The sequence below is a fragment of the Aquila chrysaetos genome, chromosome Z (assembly GCF_900496995.4).
Source record: "Aquila chrysaetos chrysaetos chromosome Z, bAquChr1.4, whole genome shotgun sequence".
NCBI classification, from domain to species: domain Eukaryota; kingdom Metazoa; phylum Chordata; class Aves; order Accipitriformes; family Accipitridae; genus Aquila; species Aquila chrysaetos.
In genome coordinates, this window is record NC_044030.1 from 41,572,362 (window position 1) to 41,591,961 (window position 19,600).

The 19,600-nt window shown below is 36.9% G+C and overlaps 1 protein-coding gene across 3 annotated transcripts in view; it reads left to right on the top strand.

Moving 5' to 3' along the window:
• FANCC (FA complementation group C) overlaps window positions 1-19,600 on the top strand; it is an 86,942-nt gene that overhangs the window by 62,364 nt on the left and 4,978 nt on the right. For all 3 annotated transcript variants that reach the window (XM_041120730.1, XM_030003324.2, XM_041120731.1), the window contains 6 exons: window positions 450-606; window positions 6,544-6,596; window positions 9,586-9,682; window positions 14,408-14,483; window positions 15,296-15,377; window positions 19,130-19,301. In XM_041120730.1, the coding sequence (XP_040976664.1) occupies window positions 450-606; window positions 6,544-6,596; window positions 9,586-9,682; window positions 14,408-14,483; window positions 15,296-15,377; window positions 19,130-19,301 (637 nt within the window). The remainder of the gene's footprint in view (window positions 1-449; window positions 607-6,543; window positions 6,597-9,585; window positions 9,683-14,407; window positions 14,484-15,295; window positions 15,378-19,129; window positions 19,302-19,600) is intronic.

The window sequence follows — 19,600 nt, forward strand, 5'->3', positions numbered from 1 at the left end:
GACAGGTAATGCTTTGATTTAGCCAGCAGTAATATTATCCAGGACCTTCCTGCTTATCTGTCAGCTGCTGACACTTTCTGAGCAGAGCAGTCTGCAGGAAGCAGTCTGGGTTTGAAAGAGCGCAAGTGTGGGGCAGGACCTTTCTCTAGAGAAGAAGGGAGCTCCAGACTTAAACCTTCTGTTTCCATTTGCTGGGATCCATCATAACCAAATTTTTAGGTTTTAAAGGCATGTGGTAAGGTTTCATTTGTAGATGATGGTGATTCCCTGTTCTTTGCCATTATTATTTGATATTGAACAGAGTACTGTAAACAAGATTTTCTGTCTCTTGCTGCAGGTTGGTCTTTGTGTATTCTTGTTCTGCAATGTGCTTTAAAAGAAAAAAAGTAGTACATTTTTGTCTTCCTTCCAGTTTCTCAGGGAAAACAGTATTTTTCTCTCTAAACCAGGAAGAAGATCTCCCTCCCTGAATCAGCTGTCTTCAGCCTCTGGCTTCGTCACTTACCAAGCCTTGAAAAAGCTACCTTATATCTTTTAGACCAGCTGGTTACCATTCAGTTCAATTCATTGGAAGAAGTGGCTTGTGTCATAAAAGACTCCTTACTGGTATGTGCAACATGTAGTACATTTGATAGTGCTTGTTCCTGCTTCAGAAGTGACAGAGAGTTTTCAAATACATCAGCATATTTGAGGGAAATGGCTGTCGTGGCATATAACTTGCTAATGCAAAGACAAATGTTGAGTCTTGCGAATGTCACTGAATTTTTAGTTTTTACACTGAATTGTTGAAGAGAAAAAAGATTTTATCCAGTAATGAAGAATGGATGAAGAGAAGAGAATCTGACTGGTGGGGGTGCTGAGTACCTGCCTCTGTCTTAAAAAATTATAAACTTCGGCCAGGGGGGATTTGAATCTGCTTTTACTTCAATCTCTGTGCCCTTGGCAGTTTAGCAGTTTAAACAATTGAAATTCCTTTTAGATTATTTTATTATGGACTGCTTAGTTACTTGGTTTTGTTTGCAAACCTGAACAAAATTCTTAATACAAAACATTTGCTAAACTGTAACTAAAGTTTGTTTTCAAATGCTGTGTTATGCAGTGCACCAAAAATGTTTCCTATGAGAAAATGACTCAATACCTTTTGCAAAATAGTGAGCTAGTTTGAAACACTAGATGTAAACTTAATTGTTAATTACAGTGTGAAATAGCATGTGTGCTATGTCCTTAAATTATGTATTTCATAAAATGGATAGAACTAAAAAATGGCACATGGTATCTTATTTTCAGCCTACGAAACTGCTTACAGAGTATGTATTCTAGATAGGAAAAGAATGATACCTTTAAATAGTCTTCCTTTTTAATTGAATCTGCAAATTTCTGTTTTAGGGACCCATTATAATACTTGCAAATCTCATAAATGCTTGGCATCCACAGCACTTCATACGTCATCTGGGGATCTAGGTATTCCAGAAGACAAGGCTATATACAAAGCCTGTGCCTAATGTTTCTGTATCAGATACACTGTGAGTTGAATACAGTATATGGTACCATATGTGGCTGAGGAAAAGAAGAAAAATCTAGGTTATATATAAAAGGAAGTAAAATCTTTGTTTTAATTATTGGTTTATTATTGTTTATTAACAATGTTTGTATTTACCTTGTCTTCACATCCTGATTCCTGAAAAGAATGGAACATTACTCTGCTAGCACACTTAGGTTGTCCTTACTTGCCTCTGCTCCAAAGACTTTGTGCTTTCAAAATAAGATATTCACGGAGTGGGAAGACCAGTGCAGCAGCTTTGAATGCTGGTTTAGAGAGGACATCCTGTGGACAAGGAGCGCAATGAATGCAGGCATAAAGAGAGCAGTTGGAAGATGGATATTGCTGATTGATAGGCATTGATAAGAGGGAGGGTGCATAAAATGGGAGATGGCATTCTGATTAAAAACAGGATGAGAAGCTTGAGAGAGGCAGTATAGAAGGAAAAGATTTGATCCAGAAATTGCGTTCTACAACACCTCATGATATTTTGTACAACTTGTACGTGGTACTATAAAGAAAGATACTTGTCTGACATTAGATCAGTCAGCACTTTGAATCCAACAGTATGATTAATTTAGTCTGCCTGAAAGATATTTGAATATTTATTTAGGAATGTGAGTATGCAGTTTTTGGCAGCTGGATTATGGTATTTGTAGGATGTGACCTCCGTTTGCCTCATGGATATGGTAATAAAAAGTGGAATCATGAGACAGAACTTGATTGATACTTTTTTTCTATTTCTAAGAAAACCTGTAGAGTACAAATAGGCAGAAATATGTTAGTGATTTGATTATAGTATATGATAAGAAGGACATTTCAATAAGCTCTTTCGTAATTGCATTATCAGAGTCATTTATCTAAATAAAATACTTTGATACAGTAACCAAACTGTACATAAACCTCACAGAGATCTATCATACCTAGATAGTTTAAACCACTGTACTTATATTATGAAATATTTATTATCTTATATTTTAATTCCAAGAGTAATTGTAGTGTGATGGTCCACTAACTTGTGTTTTATATGGTATGCTATTAGCTTTGTGGTTTGGGGGCTAAACTGGAATTAATATTATAAATTCTGTAATTATTCAGAAGTAATAAAAACCAGTGAAGTGACCATCACAAATGCTCTTTTAGCTTCTTCAGAATTTGGTGGGTGAGTGGATGTCTTCCTTTCTGAAGTAACTTTAAGGTTTGTATGTGTGCGTTAACAACTAAAGTTTAAATAAATACACGTATTGGAATTTTATGCTTTGCCAGAAATGCATAGAGAGATGTATATATAAACAGACTTTTAAAGCACATGTATGTAAAGAGAGATGTGAATGAATCAGTGTCAATTATAGTAAGTGTTCAGTTCTTAGATAGCTTTGCAAGGTAGTTTTATTTCTTTCCGAGTTTTGCTGCAAGAAAAGTGCAAAAGGCTGAGAGGGCTTAAAATTTGTTGACATCTCCTTTATAAACCACCTGTTTTTGCTGTGCTTTGTTTTTCCACTTGTCAGCTTTCCCAAGTCCAGCCCAGCATCGAAAATATATTGCACTCTGCAGTTAAAGCTCTAGCTGTGGGGTGTCGCTTGCTGTTATTTTTCCTGCAGCATTACAGAGCAAATACAGTTTTAGTGGGGGATATGGTGACTCTTGTATTGCCTGACAGGACACCAAGCCAGAGACTGCTCTGGTTCCCATGCCCTTGCACTGCCCTCTTGCTGTGCCTCATCCCCAGGTTTTGAGTCTAGCTGGATCCACACTCACCTTTCATTGGGAGCTGTGCCAATGAAACAGGCATTAACGAGGGAGAAAGGAGGAAGGATAGAGAGAAAAAATGAGAAGCTTTTTTTCTTGTTGCTATACATTCCAGCTAAGTTACAATTAGTTCCCACAGTACTGCCTGTCTTCAAAACCTGCATTGTTAAGGTAAAATTTTTTAAATACTGCACACTAATTTATTATAATGTTGATGAATTCAGGAGCTTTTTAAACCTCTGTAAGAAGATGTTTGTGCTTTCAAAATAAGTGTGTGCTTATTTTGAAAATAAAATACATTTGGCACTTGGTTTAAGAAAAAATTAAGTGACATTTCCTATTTTTAAATGGTAAACATAAGATTCAGGAATACAGGTAAATATACAATTTAGACATACAACATTTGAAATACAGCAATGTAATAGTTTCTTAAAGCTAGGTGTGTTGAACTGTGGAAGTGTTGTGTCCAATTAATTGCATGTGAGTCTGAAAGTCAAGAGAACTGGTATTTGTGGTGTTATCACCTCAAATCTGTTGCTGTGTGATCTTGGGCACAATTTGTTTCCCTATGTTTACTCTTAGTTGCAGTTGTTACAGAGCATTCTATGGTGTGAATAAAACACAGTATGTAATTATTAGTCTGTTCCTCTTTGTGCCATTTACTTGCTTCCTGTAGATGCAAATGTATTTTTCTTATTTCTTTATTCAATTCTGGCTTTGTATTATAAATGAGTTGTTTAGGATTCTTCTTTCTGATAACACAGATATAAAAGTAGTGTAGTTCTATAGAACTTATGTAATACTTTATGTTACAGTGTATTTTTCCTATTTTATTTCTTTCAAATATCCCAGTGGTTTTGTTTTTGTTTTTTTTTTTCTGAAGAGGCACACATCCTTAAAATATGTAATCATAGTATCACACATGCAGCTCCAGTTCCTTGTGTTTGGATCTTTTTGGTTTAGTGTGTGTTGTGCTGTATGTATTGTGCATGTTTTAAAAGTGATGGAACAAGCTCCTGGTAGGCAGTATGTTTGGTTTTCTGAGCTTTCTGTGAAGAATATTGCATAGTCGCAGGCAAGATTATTGAAATGTAAAATGCCTTTTTATTTTGAAAAAATAAGGAGATAATATCAACAACATGAAAACCCTGTGAGAATCCCTCCTGAAATTGATAATCCCTCCCAAACCCCTGAATTGCTGTGGGCTGCAGCAGAATTGTGCTGCCTGCTCTTGGTCCTTGCTACACATCAGGCACACCTTCAAATTGCCTTGGAGGCTTTTGTGCTATGATAGCATTCTTACTTTGAGTGCTTCTAAATTAATTCAATGCCATCCATTGATCAAAATCTTGTGGAATTAGACTAACAGTGGGGTTTGGGATTGAGGGTTTTTTTGTTTTCCCTTTTGAATACCAGTGATGAAATCCATATTGATTTCAGTAGTGTAGATTAAATACTAGGAGCTATTAACTGTGGTTTCTTGTGAGTACTGTAGGCTGCTGCTGTCTGGCAGGAAAGGGTGGAGAGTCCTTCATTGTTGCATACAGCCCATTTATTTTGGTCTTGTTCCAAAGAGCTATGATTTGATCTTGATTTGTGCGGCAACGTGCTGATGGACCCTTTCTAGTTTATATTCAACCTGTCTTAACCAACGATGGGTTGGTACATCATCACAGAAGTATGTGTGTAAAGGTATGTAGGGTGTCTGAAAAGACTGGAGAAATGGCTGTATTCAGCCCACAGGACTGAAAAACATACTTCTCACTTTCCAGTGTTTTCACAGAATTGCAGAATGGTTGGGGTTGGAAGGCACCTCGGGACATCGTCTAGTCCAAGAGTTCCCTTGGGGGGGGGGGGGGGGGGGGAAAGATGAACGTGTCTCTCTTGTCTCATCCAGCCAGTCTGTCTTCTCCTCTAGCAGTGGAAGTTTGGAGACCAGCCTTGCAACAAGCTGCATGCTGCTCTCCACGCGTCCACACAGCCGGCTGTAAATACTCTCGAACACTAGATGGCACACCTTCAACAGGAGAAGTTAGCTACAGCCGTCTGACAACGAGAGAGGGTGGTACAACGTGAAAATGAGGTGCCACCTAATATTTCCAGTATGGCAAAGACAGCTGTGAGAAACAAGGAGCCTTTCTACACTGTTTGTGTTAAAGGTTGTCTATTTTCTGAGGTTGTCATACAAAGTCCTTATTCTGCCTGTGTGCGATTAAAAAGAAAAAAAATTCTATCCTACTTGGTACCTTTTAGCTTGAAACAGATGCATAAAAGTTTTCTTTGGAATAGTGCGTCAGGCACTTAAAGCTGTTACAGTAAATGCCATTTATAAACGTGATTCCTTCCATGCATCCTGAAGTTTATAGAGTGCATTTTATTAAACATGCATTATTCTAGATTGTTCAAGAACTAAATTCTTATCAGCTCTTCAGGTGCTAACTTCAGAAACACAAAGCATGAATTTGTTTTTTAACTTAGGCAAATACAGTTTGGGGAATGTGTAAGTAGTTTTTTATTCTTGGTGCTCTATAAAAGCCTAATAAATCTTAGAATTTAAGAATATACGATTAGAAAGTAGTGTGTTTACTAGTGCATGTTTAATATATCTACCTTCTTAAAACAGTCTGTTGTGTGGTAGCATAATAAAAAGCTTCACTAGTTTAAAAAAACCCCACATTTTGATGCACTGAGATATTTAGCTTGTACTAACAACTCTGAAATTCACAGAGGAAGATAATACTGTGAAAAAATGACTTGGACAAAAATGTGTACAGTAGTATTAAAGACAAAGGCGATAAGTTTAATTTCTGGAATTTAATTTTGAAGATGTAGCAAGAATCTCAAAGCACATCCAAAAGGGATTGTCTGTGAAGAGGAGAGAAAAGCTTTTTGTAAATCTGCTCCCTATCTCTTGCCTCTAGCAATTGCATGCAACAACCTGTTCTTTCTACCTGTCTCCTTTAGTATGTATAGTTATCATTGTCATAAACAGTTTGGGATCCCAGGTGTTTGCATTTATCAGCTGTTTAGCCCGCTTGGTATCACTGTGGATCTCTTTCCATGACTTTGACGTAGTCATTTTGAAGAACCTAATCCTGAGAAAATCTGAGGGTTTAGTAAGAGTTGATCTGAGATTTACATTTTAATAATTGCAGTGTAATAACACACATGAGTTAAGCTGTAAATTATATGGTGGCAGTTGTTTGAGTTGTTTCTGATTAATGACTAATTTTCTTTCATTTGTTTATCAACAGCCACAAGCAGCAAGCCATCCTGCCATTTTCAGAATTGTTAACGAAATTTTCAAGTAAGTTTTGAAATTATAGTGGGAAGCATTTCAAATGATCAGCTTAAACATTGAGGTTTTCTTCATTAGAAGAACGAGTATTATAATCTGGGGATGTACTATAATTTCAGGATGTCTTTTTCTTTGCCTGTATGCCTTAGTGTCCCTTTCTGTGTAATGTAATGCAAATAATGAAAAATGTTAAAAATCTTGTGAACTTTACATAAAAGTTACATTATAATAATAATTGATACAGTTGACTACCTTGTATTTTAGCCTTTAAAATTTATAAGTTATTCTGTACTTCAGTAGAGATTTGTGGTTGAAATATGATTTTGAGGTGAAAATTATAAGTGCTGAAATGGCTTGGCCCATGCCAGCATGAAGATGGAATTTAGCTAAAACATTTGCACTTACCATTGTAGCCTCTTTTACATTATGTTAATAGTCTTCAGGATTTATATCAGATATGCTCTTGATGGCATTAAAGTATTGATCTGCCTGTTAATAATGACTTTGGGTTTGAATGCATTATTTTGAAGCAATATATACTGCTTACCACATGGGGGCTTCCAGTCCTTTGTACTCAGTTTTCAGTGGCTTTTTCTCTTCACTTCACTTGACTTACTATTTTATCATTCTTTTTAAGTAGATCTACTGCTGGGGTTATCATTATTAAAGTTTCGATACAACAGTAATGTATTTAGTGAATGACATCCTTTGTTCATCAAGTGTTTTCCTTCTTAAGAAAAAAGGGCTCCCAGGTGTGCGTGTTTGGGGGCATTTGTGTGTTTCTTTGCATGTTTAGGTTAGTGCAGGCACTAACAGAAGAGTCTTCGCTGTAGAAACTGTGTGTATGGTGAGAGTGGAACCACTCGGCAGCTATTGGCATGGCAGTCCTTTCTTTTGCTGTTGTCCAGTGTCTGAGCACAGCTAGCATTTTCTGAATAGTTGAGACCCGTCACTTTCCCAAGGCAAAACGCACTTGAAAATTGATGTGACTTCAACAGACCTGTACTAATGTCTCAGGCTGGAGGCTGTATATTGTAATGGTATAGGGAGAAAAAGTTTGTTCAAGTTTCTTGGCTTATTTAGGGTCACCATATACAGAATATTTTCTAAAAATAACATGAGACTACATAACTATTTTGCACTCTTTCCATTTGGTAGACAGTAGAAATGGATGAAATGCAGTTTCTTAGACAATGCAGGACTTTGTCCAGCAGGGTGTTTCCTAATAAAACTTTGCACTTGTATTAATGTTCCAAATCGTCTTAGAAATTCATCGTGTTTTCCTGTTGCTCAGCCTACGTTTCTGTTCCCTTGTTTGCTTTCAATTGTTTCTACTTAGTATGCTTGTTTCTCTACATTGTTGGTATTAAACCATTGAAATATTTTAAAGTACTGTGTTTCAGGTCCTCTTGGTATTACGTGAAACTGTGTATGTTAGCTGGCTTTTGTAGACCAATTGGTTTCTGCAGTTTTGTGTTCATTTTTGTTGTATTTCTCTCACATCCTTCCAACTATTATCAAGTGGTGTGCAGACATTAAGATGCTGTTCCAGATTTAGTCACATATGAGATTTTAGAGAGCTGCTGATAAAGAACTTGGACTTCATTGCTTGGAAACTGTGTTATGTTTCTACCGCTGGCACAAAATTCCTTTTATTTTGGGAGTTAATATTCTGTTAGAAGCACAGATCTAAGCATTGTGTCTCTTTCAGGAATAACTTTTCCTGCTATTGCATGCTTTTTATTAAGGTTGATTGTGCTAAATTGTTTTATCTCAGGGATACTAACTTGTGGTTTTACTTCCCAAGTAGAAACTTATTTTGTTGCTATGTGCGGCTATACAGAAGTCCATACACCTAGACTGTCCTGATTTTCTGTGTACTATTTCTTGTGTTTATATTAGTGATTATATTTGCTTGTAGTTTTGTGAAGTTTCTCTGTTACAGTAATATGTTAGCTGTTCTTATCTTTTAGATCATTACGGAAAGAATGAACCAATTCTGTAATAAAAAACTTATATCTAAAGGCAGCTTACTTTTGAACATATTTTCTCCTTACTATGATATGTCTTTCAAATAAGAGAATGAAAATTACACTTTGTTGCCCATGTGTTTTTCTGCTCCATTTGCTCAAGGTTACATTATGCCATATGGAAGGCCAGTTAAAGCATTCACTTTGCTGAACCTCCAGAGTGGATTTTATGATTTCACTGTTGAAAGCACATTGAAATGCATTGGTTCCTAATTAAATCTGTAGCAATTACTGATCTAAAGTACGCCTTTGGTATACACTCATTTCTCTTTGTGCTGCTGATTCATTTCTTAGTGATCACTAAGGAGTCACAGCGATTGAACAGCAGCTGTATTATTTAAGTTCAGTCTCCTTATGTAGTTTTTTAAATATGTAACTTTTAAATTTGAGCAACAACTTTTGTTTGTTTCCCTGGCTCCAGTAGGAGTATTATATTTAACAGTGAAGATGTTGGGATTTTTTTCGTTCTTTTCCTCCAGACACCATATCCCAGGAGATTGTACTAGATTATACTTTCACTCTAATTTGAGATGGCCTATGGGATGCAGTCCCACAAAGCACTAAAGTATGCTTAACTGTAGGCATGCGAATAGTAGCTCTGAACCCAGTAAGACTGTTCAGATGCCAAATTTGCCTAATAAAGTTGTTGTAGTCTCTTTTTTAATTTTATACTTTTTTCCCCCTATTGGTAGGGTGAATTATGTGTGTCTGCATGTATATGGTATACACTTACTAAATCTAGTTTATTTGTAGGAGTTGCATATGTTTTTTTAAAGTAAAAATAAAATCTTAAAAGCTTGCAAACTTAGTATTTCTGTCAGTTTCCACACTGGCATAATGAGCTCAGACACAGCTTGAATCTGCATCATACAACAAACGTACCTTTTTTTTTCTTCATTTCAATTAACAGTGGTGTGACGGCCAGACTAATTATCTGATCTGTTGTAATCTAACTTTTCACTGCTTAGGAATGCACTGCTGGAAACTGATGGAACTCCAGAAGTTATGACCGTAATACAGGTGTTTACACAGCTCTTCCTTCAGGCTCATCAGAATGAAAACAAGGTTAGTCAAGATCGATTTCTTAATGTTTCTTTTCAGTGAGAAGATATGAAATTTCACAAGAAAAGAACAATTGTACAGTTAAGAATGGTGACTGAATATAATGAGCTAAATAATAGCATCTCTCTAGAGCTGTTATATACATGCCAAAGTTCAGTTCAAACATTTTCACCTGTGAATATAATTATAGTGTAAAACCAATATGTAAGAGCAATTTTCCTGACTTTACCCTGGAGTAATCCTGCAACCTAAACTGTGATTTTCACAGGGGCAGTTCCCTGGTGCTGAAGTTTCTGCCTGTATAATGAACATGGTCATGATCATCCATTTTTGATAGAAAGGACGAAAAACTTTAGATGCATTTTTCTGTTGCAGTAGCAGGGTTTCTGGTAATAAATGAAACAGAGATAGTAACCCCATTCCCCCAAATAATAGTATGTAGGATACCAAATAGTCAGATTTGTCTGTTCAGAAGGTAGAAGACACAGAATACATACTGGTTTCAGTTTCTGGTCTTAAACAGTGGCCATTCTGAATTTTTTCTCAGTCTAAAGTTTCAAATTTCCCAGCCTAGTGTCTCTCTTTCTGCACAGATTTTTATACAGGTCTTACTGAACTGAATTAAGTAGAATTACTTTTGCATGTATTAATTTAAACAAGAGCAGGATCAGTTTCTCATTTTTAAATTTCAAACTGGAGATATGAAAAAGTCTTGTTTATAGATTGCAAACTTCTTTTCAGGTTCCCAAATCACACTGTCATTTCACATCCTGAGCTTTTTGTTTGGTTGTTTAACTCCAATTCATATGGTGTAAGTTTGGAAAGTATCCTATCATTTAATAGCTTTCACTTTAGACTTAAGAAGTTTTCCAGTTCCTTTGATTTTTGTGTCTTTTTGGGGAGATGGTAGTTAAGAAAATTTTGGGACTTCTTGGAACTTGTGACATACTAGCCTTTAATTAGCAGTGTGGCTGAATCTGTCTTCTAGCTTCAGGCAATATGAATTAAGGATGAAACTGCCGCTGTCTTGCTTAATATATAGGTGCTGTGCATGTTAATTTTATGCCACCCTGGCTGCATGGCAGCAGTGCACTGGGTAGCCCCAGGTGGAGGTGACTGGGTGGAGAATGCAAGTAGAGATTCCACACCCATCAGACACACAGGAGGTAATCCTTTCGTGCAGGTGATGCATTTGTTTCAGGGTGGAAGCCCTTCACCTGCTGGCATTGTGACATGGACTATTGCCAGCTTTTTTGAAGTGGTTTTAAATGTTAAGTTTCCTCTATTTAACTTATATACAGGTTAATTCAAGGGGCTCTAATTAAGGTATTATCTTCAATATTAGAATTTAAAATCCCTTGTTTCACAGTTTACAAATCAACCATAATGTTAACTAACAGTTGGCATACAAAAAAGCAGGCACAGACTGCTTCCTAAACTTTGTTTAAATCTGTCAGATCGTATTTTTTTGTCATAACAATATTACATATATTCATAAGGCACACATCTTTGTTGTATCTGGATGCCCTTGACAGGACATAATGTGCTCCGTTAACATTTCACAGAGGAATGGTAAAACCATTAATGACAGAGGATGAAGAGGGTTTTGGCTGGGTCATCTGAGACCTTAGGAATTTATAGTACAGGTTATTGAAAAAATGCTAGGCAAACAGATGTGTCCACAAGATTTTCAAAAGAACCAGGTCATGGCTGGCAGTTGCACAGGTTTGCAAGGTAGGAGGAGAACGATTCTTTATTGAATTGTGGCAGCTGTCAGAAATAGCTGTCTTTTTTTGTAATTTTGTCAACCGTTTAGAGAGAACAAGGTTTGGCAGAAAAAAAGCTGACGAGTGTGAAAGAACAGTGCTGCAGGGTTTAGGAGTAGTCTTGTTTCCTCTGTGCTTTGGGAGACTGAAAAAGGTATAAATGGAACATGGGGTTTAAACCTACTTAGGAAAAAAGACCATTTGTGTAGTCATTAAGTAAGAAATTTAAGAATGGGTGTATTAAGATCACTGTTGGGATAATCCTTTCCATGTTTTGTACAAGCAGATTTTCTTCAAGTTTGTGATGGTAGTGAAAGCTGACCTAAAGATATTTGGGTCACGTTGCTTGTAAATTTATGAACTTAAAGTCATGTTTTTATTTGATGGAAATTATAATTTTCTCTGGGATTATTTTCCCTTGATCATTTCAGAATTGTCAGTGGTTTTCACCTGGGAATTTTGTTTTAAATAGCTGGATAAGTATTTTAAGCCAGTGTTCAACTTTTATTTCCTGTTACACATCATGGCAATTATAACCAGCCACATCCAAACTCTTTCCGCCTCTTTGTACCTTGTTTCGCACTTTGTGATGGCTTATGTAAGGAAATAACTGCCTAAAATACTGTGTTTATATGATAGAAGCAAACATTTTTTGCTTTGTTTAAACAGTATGCTGAAAACTGGTTTTCACTTACTTTACAATACTGTTTTCATATTTAACTCATGCTGTGGGTTGTCTTGGCTACTACTAACTGTGTCAAGGGCTGCCCTTTCATGGGGATTTTTGGTGCAAGCTAATTGGCTACATACATACTTTAGTATAGGGATTATTAATTTTTAATTAACCTAATTCCACTTGACAAGTAGACTTTTAGAGTCTTACCATACCAGTGATAGACTGTCTGAGAACACTGTATGTATTAGTGTGCGGTAATTTCAATTAACTGTTGTTTACAGAACAAAAAAATTAGTAGAGAGAGGATGTGTCATTTCATTTGTTTATAAGAAGCATGCGTGTATACCCCAAAAGAAATGAGTTACTAAATATGGTCTTCATTAGCTTTAGAAATTTATAACATTTTATAGAGACTGTATTCCCAGTCTGTGTTTCAAGAGATGATCTATTTGCTAAATAGTCTGTTATTCCTCAAGAAGAAGACAGAAGAGTTCTAAGGTCATTAGTGTGGAGACGTGAAGACTGAAATGACAGAATCAGAGTGGTTGAGGTTGGAAGGGACCTCTGGATGTCTTCTTGTCCAACCCCCCAGCTCAAGCAGGGCCACCTAGAATCAATTGCCCTGGACCATGTCCAGTTGGCATTTGAATATCTCCAAGGACTGAAACTCTACAACCCCTCTGGGCAACCTGTGCCAATGCTCGGTCACCCTCACAGTAAAAAAAAAAAAAAAAGAAAAAAAAAAAGAAGTGTTTTCTGATATTCAGAGGGAACCTCCTGTGTTTCAGTTTGTGCCCATTGCCTCTGGTCCTGTCACTGGGCACCACTGAATAGAGCCTAGCTCTACCTTCTTTGCACCCTCCCTTCAGGTATTTATATACATTGATAAGATTCCCCCTTGAGCCTTCTCTTCTCCAGGCTCTCTCAGCCTTTCCTCATAGGAGAGATGCTCCAGTCCCTTAATCATCCTTGTGGCCCTTTATTGAGCTCTCTCCAGTATGTCCATGTCTCTCTTGTACTAAGGAGCCTAGAACCGGACATAGTACTCCAGGTTTGGCTGCTGGAGTGGCTGCTCACCAGTGCTGAGGAGAGGAGAAGGATCACCTCCCTTGACCTGTTGGCAATCCTTTGCCTAGTGCAGCTCAAGATACCATTCACTGCCTTTGCAGCAAGGGCACATTGCTGTCTCACATGTAACTTGGTGTCCACCAGGACCCCGAGGTCCTTTTCTGCAAAACTGCTTTCCAACTGGTTGGCTCCCAGCGTGTACTGGTGCCTGGGATTGTTCCTCCCCAGGTGCAGGACTTTACACTTCTTGAACTTCACGAGGCTTCTGTCAGCCCAGTTCTCCAGCCTATCAGGGTTCCTCTGGGTGGCAGCACGATCCTCTGGCATGTCAGCCACTCCTCCCAGTTTTGTGTCATCATCAAACTTGCTGAGGGAATGCTCTGCCTCATCATCCAGATCATTAATCAAGACGTTAAACAGGACTGGACCCAGTATTGACCCCTGGGGTACACTGCTAGTTACTGCCCTCCACCTAGACTTCGTGTCAATGATGACCTCCCTCAGGGCTCGGCCATTCAGCTGGTTTTCAATCCACCTCAAAGGGAGTTCATATTGCACTTGCATATGCATGCTACACATTAGACGTGCCTGTAGTCGATGTTTGTAGAATAAAAAATTAAAGGTACGCTGCTGTTGGTCTCAATTACACAAGCAGCATTGTTCACAGAATACAAATGACACGTACCCAGATAAATAGAGGACAAGTCTGTAACCTATGACTACCCTACCTTGTGCTGAATCAGATACTAAGAATTTCAGGTTTCCATTTTTGAACAGAAGGCAACAATGTAAATCACACCCTCAGATTTTGTAGGTGTTATTAGTTCTTTATTTAATATGATCTGTGAATCTGTTTACACTGGAAAATGAAATTAAACCAATTAGTGTCTCTTTTAACCTCTGCATATTAAGAGTAAAGACTTTTGTGATTACAGGCAAAAAGCCCAAGAATATTAAGATGTCATTTTCTTCATGACTCTGAATCTTTTTTAATGCATGTACTTTAAAAGTCCATAAATACTTACTTTTTCTGAGCAACCTTTTCCTAAATATCCTCCTTCTTGCTTTATGCAAATCCTAAAATTAAGTGTAGAGTTACTTTTCTGTTCTCTTGCTTCAGATTGTATTGTTAGTTACTACCTTAGTTGAGATTGTTCACTGTGTGTTTGTTTTGAAAACTGACCAGAAAGCTCTTAAAATAATGATTTTGTATCTTAGCGTAAGTTTCCACTGAAGGCCTACTTCCCTTACCATCACCAGCCTCTTCTAACAGCTTTACTTAGACGTCCTTTTGGTAAGTTTCTTCATGAAATATTTGCAGCTTTAGCCAACCTGCATGATCTGCATATGTCTTAACTTTAAAAGGGATGAAGACGAAATTTTGCCATTTCCTAAATAGGGTGTGTTGACTTAGCAATTTTAATAATATTCTTTTAATGTATTTTTTTGCGGGAACATCTAATTCTTACGTAGCAATAATACAGATGTAACTTTAAAGAAAACTAAACCAGAAGTGAATAACAGAGTGCATAATTTTGTTGCAATGAAGACAAGTTACTGAGATTGTAAAAATACTAAGTGTTCTTATTTTTCAATAATAGTAATTATCATTATGAAAATTTTCATATGTATATTACAAGAAATAGCCTTGCTGTTTGTCTCTGAAGCTTGAATTCTGCTGATACTTTAGATTGCAAACATAATATTTTTTTTCAGGTTTCCCATTTTTATAGATAAAGAAACCACTTCTCAATATGGTAGTTTTTCATGAGCAATCATTTCAGCTCAGTACAAAAGCCTCTGACAATGTTACTCCACTGATTATATGTTAATATTGAGGTAGCATTTACACGAGGGTACATCAGCCTCATTTGAATATTCCTAGCTGTAATTCTCACATGGCTTTGTCAATGAATTGCTCTAAGAAACACAGTAATAGGTATTGTTGAAAATTTGGAAATTTTAAAATGAAATTTTAAATACTTTGTGATAACTGAATCAAGTTGCACAAATTTTAATGCTAGCTTAATATGGTTAATTTCACTGTTCTGTTCTAGTTGGACAGACTAGAATTTTAAGAGTTTTATTTTCATCCTGCCTCCTCAGAACTGCCAACTACATACTGGTCTCAGCACTTGAAACACATTTCGGATATGCTCAAAGCATTAGTAGAAGACACAAACATTAGGTAAGCACTATTATATTTTCTAACCTTTTGCCCTTTTTTGCATATGGTACTTTGTGAAAAGCCATGTCATTTGAAGTTTTTAGTAGCTACATTTCATCATTTTCTTATTCTCTAAACAGAACTTTGTTTTAAAGAATAGGACTTAGATTACTTACTGAACCTGAACGTTGTAGCACCTATAGACCTGACCAGTAAGCCTCTAATTAAACAAAAGCTTGTTGTTCCTTTCATTTTAGCAAATAGCTAGCTGTATAACAGAAATGCTTACTTGCCCACTCTCCCATTTCTCCCCCAAAACTTTTAAAACTGATTCTGGATTGAATAACAAGAGAACTCTTCCAACCCAAAAAGCAGCTAGTATTGGAAAGAGCCTGTTGTGAATGGTACTGTTTTATGAAGGACCTTGTATTGGCTTCCTGCAGGCTTGTGCAAACATCCAAACTTCAAACTTCTTGATTTATTTCATAAAGGTATGACTGCTAGACTGTAGTATCGTTGTTTGTTATACTATTCTTTGAGCTGACACCTCATGTTTCTGACCTGTTGCCTTTAGCATTTTTTGTCCAAATAGTTGCTGTAATGAATGATAGTGTTTGTCTACATGAATTCTGCTTTGGTAGTAGATGCTTTAGGACTATATGAAAAGAATAAAAAAAGATACATCTCTATCTGTTGCTGCCCTGTAATTTTTTCTTATTGGGTGTGTGATGAACCTGACTCAGCTAGAGCTTGGATATAAGTCTGCTTAGATCTGCTCTGAGAGTGACCTTTCCAAAGAAAGTTGAACAGTTTTTAAATTCAAAGAAACCAATTTAGTTTTGATTTAAAACCTGAAATATTTCAATAGAAACATAGAACACCTAGGCCGGGTAGACTTGCAAGACAAGATAACCAACTGTCCCCGTGTCCTGGAAGACAGCTACTTGTCTCCATGCTTGGTTTCAGTTAACTCATGGAGGCTTTTATTTTTGTTGTTGAGTGGCAGAAAAAAGCTTTTTGCTGTTCTTTCTGAGGCCAAGCTGTCTGCTGCAACTTCTCACTTTCTGTGTGACTTGCAGTTCAATGCTATGTCTCGCCTGTTCATCCCTGAAGTCTGTCAACCCTTTCCATCCCTGGAGCATGACCAGTAGCTGACCCTGGCTTCTTAAAGAAAACACATAACTCAAACTTAGAACAAACAAATAAAACAAGTATCATCCATCATAATATGTTACAATAATAGAAGCATGTCTGTTCTCCTTTTGTTGCCTAGCCCCTTCTTGGCTTATATTGTCTTTTCCCCCCTTTGCTTTGATAGTACACTAGTTTGAATAGTATTGTACTTGCCAGAATATCCTCTTACTTCCTTTAGAACTCATGCAACAATTATGTTTCCTACCTAACCACTCTCAGTTACAAAGAAAATAGATCTGGCTGAAGTTTTCAAATACTAATATCCATGAGGAAACTGTATTCAATTTTCTTTTACTGCTTTATTCCTGATTCTGCATTCTTTCTACTTAATAAGATTAACAGAGGAGCAAAAAATACTACCATAGAGCATATCCTCTTGCTTCTTATAGTCAGTGCTCTCTGTTTATATAGCTTGTTTTTCAATGGTTTAATTTTACACCAAATGGAAGTTTTACAGCAAGGTGCTTTCTGTGTACTTCTAATCAACAGATTGCTTCTGTGCCATTATTTATTATTATATGTAGTCATCTCTGTGAACAGTAAACATTATGTGACATTTTAAACCAGAAATCAACCGATGTACATTTAGTGGGGGAAAGTCCCACAAAAAGTGAAGGGCCACTTTTGGCAATGACAGTGGAGCAGTTGACATAGGTGCCACTACAGAGCGGTCAGGAGCAGCAGCGGGGACAGAAGTGGAGGGTACACGACTCCGAACCATGCACTGTGATGGTACAGGAGAGTTATGGTGAGTTGTAAGTGCAGTGGTTCCTAGGCTCTCTAGGCAAGAATTAAATTCTGTTCTGCTAAGTATCTGTTAAAATTAGTTTAATGCTTAAAGTTTAAGGACTTGTATTTACCCTTTGAGCTATGAACACTTCCAATCGTAAATACTGTCAATATTTCCCTAAGTATAGTTATCTGTTCTCACTAATTAACTTTTAATTAAATTCCATCTTTGATTGTAAATCACTGGGTTTCAAAGCTAGCCTATCCATTTACATTGTCACAGCATTGACTTATGGTCAGATAAGCAGATTATTTTGCTGAGGGGAGGGCTGTTGTCCTAGATCACTGTCACATTTGTTTGTTTTTTCAAAGGTTTTTAATGTTGCATTTCCAGATTCTAGTATCTTCAAAGACTTTACCACTGCTGATCCTGTTCCTTTAGCTAAGGAATTTTAGTCTCAGATGTTGTCACACATTTCTAGTTCCCTGCAGTCTGAGCCACGCTGCTGCCCCTCCAAAAGGTGTGGAATATCAACAATGGTGACTTTTATAGCAGTCACCTCAGTACTCTATTTTCTTTCTATGACTCTATGTCAACCTCTTATGTCTGATGTCAGTGATCACGTTTATCCAAAAATACTGTTGTGGTGGATTTGTGTCCTAGGAATAGGATTTTGAGACCCTGAGATTCTGTGGCATATAGACAATATCATTTACAGGATCAGTAACTTCTGGGACACCTGTAGACAACATCAGTCACCAGTATACTCCAGACATAGAATACTATCTGCACACACTACACCTTCATCCATAAAACTGTGCCTTCCACCTCTTCAGAAAGTCTTAAAGATAAAGGAGTTTATTCCAACTATGGCCGTGTCACGTTCCCCAGATGATGTGATGGTATCAGACAACGTCATCAACTCCTGAAATTTCTAAGATCTCTTGGAGTTTCACGGGAAGATTGGCACAGCAGCTCTTGGAGTCCCCAGGAATAAAACATAAGAAAAACCTCTAATTCTTCAAACTTTTGCCAAACTTAATAGGAATAATTGTTCCTGGTTCTTAATCTCCTTCCAGCTGTCCTTCTGTCTGTCCTTCCTTCCACCCTCAGTTTGACTTTTTGCTTTGGAGACACCTACCATTAGTTTGCATTTCTCCATTATTTCTCTTTTCTTTAGTCTTAACTTTAGAAGAGTACATGGGAGAAAGTGTAGACATGAGCTGTGGTCCATTCTTACCTTTCTTTTTCTTACTGCAGTAACCCAGCTGTAAATACCTTGAAAATTTTAATTAAAGAGGACTTAAATTTTAAGTCAGGAGATGAATATCCTTAAAAACTTTATATTTAGTCCATCTAAATGTAATTCCTCGTGAATTACCAAAAACCATGTGCCTCCTGAATTACCAAACACCAGAAAATAACCCTGGAAAGCAACAGAGATTAACTGGAAGACAATGTAAGGCAACAGTATGTTAGAATATAACACTCGTGATACGATTTAAAGTTTCGAAAATCCTTCAGCTGGAGAGTATAAACAATAAGGTTTAATTTTATGATAGATATTTTAATACCTAGTATTTTGTCACAGTTTATTAGAAACTTGTGTTACGGATAGTCTGTTCTGCTGACAAAAGTAATCTGTTAGTAGCACTGGGTGTGTCTCATTTGATCATGACTGCATATAATAGAGTAGTACATGGCTATATGCTTAGCAGGTAATGCATTATCTGTTGAAGAGTAGTTTAAGGATTTTTATTTTCATGCCAGCACCCTTTGCAGTTAACTTAAGACATGTAAAAATGTTAAATAACAAGAAATACTTAATTGTATCTTTGTTATTTCCCAGTTCTCTTGCTGACCTTTTTGAAATCTGGTTTTTGGTTGCTCGTTTTGGAGAATGGCTGGATATTGCAGCAGAACAATTACTGAAGGCTGCTGTAGAACCAGATGCTTTGCTGTGGCTGCTAGCATTTTACTACTGTCCTCAGAATGAAAATCAACAAAGGACTCAAACAATGGTGGGTAATGTAGCAATAGTAAGCAGCAATAAGCAGTCAATAGTCCACTTATATCTTAATGCTATAAAACAAACAGTGTGCACCAGAAAAATGAAAGATCTACACTGGAGCAGGTATTGGCTTTACAAGGTCTCTTGGGAATTGTGTTGCAGTAGAGAAGTTGAAGGATAATTTTTGTGGACTTCCTTGGTGACATTTGGAAAACATTCGTCCTCTTTTTAAAGTATATTATATAGATTAGCACCTTCTTGGCTTTCTTTTGGGTAACTTGGGTGCTTTTAATCACAAGTAAAACTGCT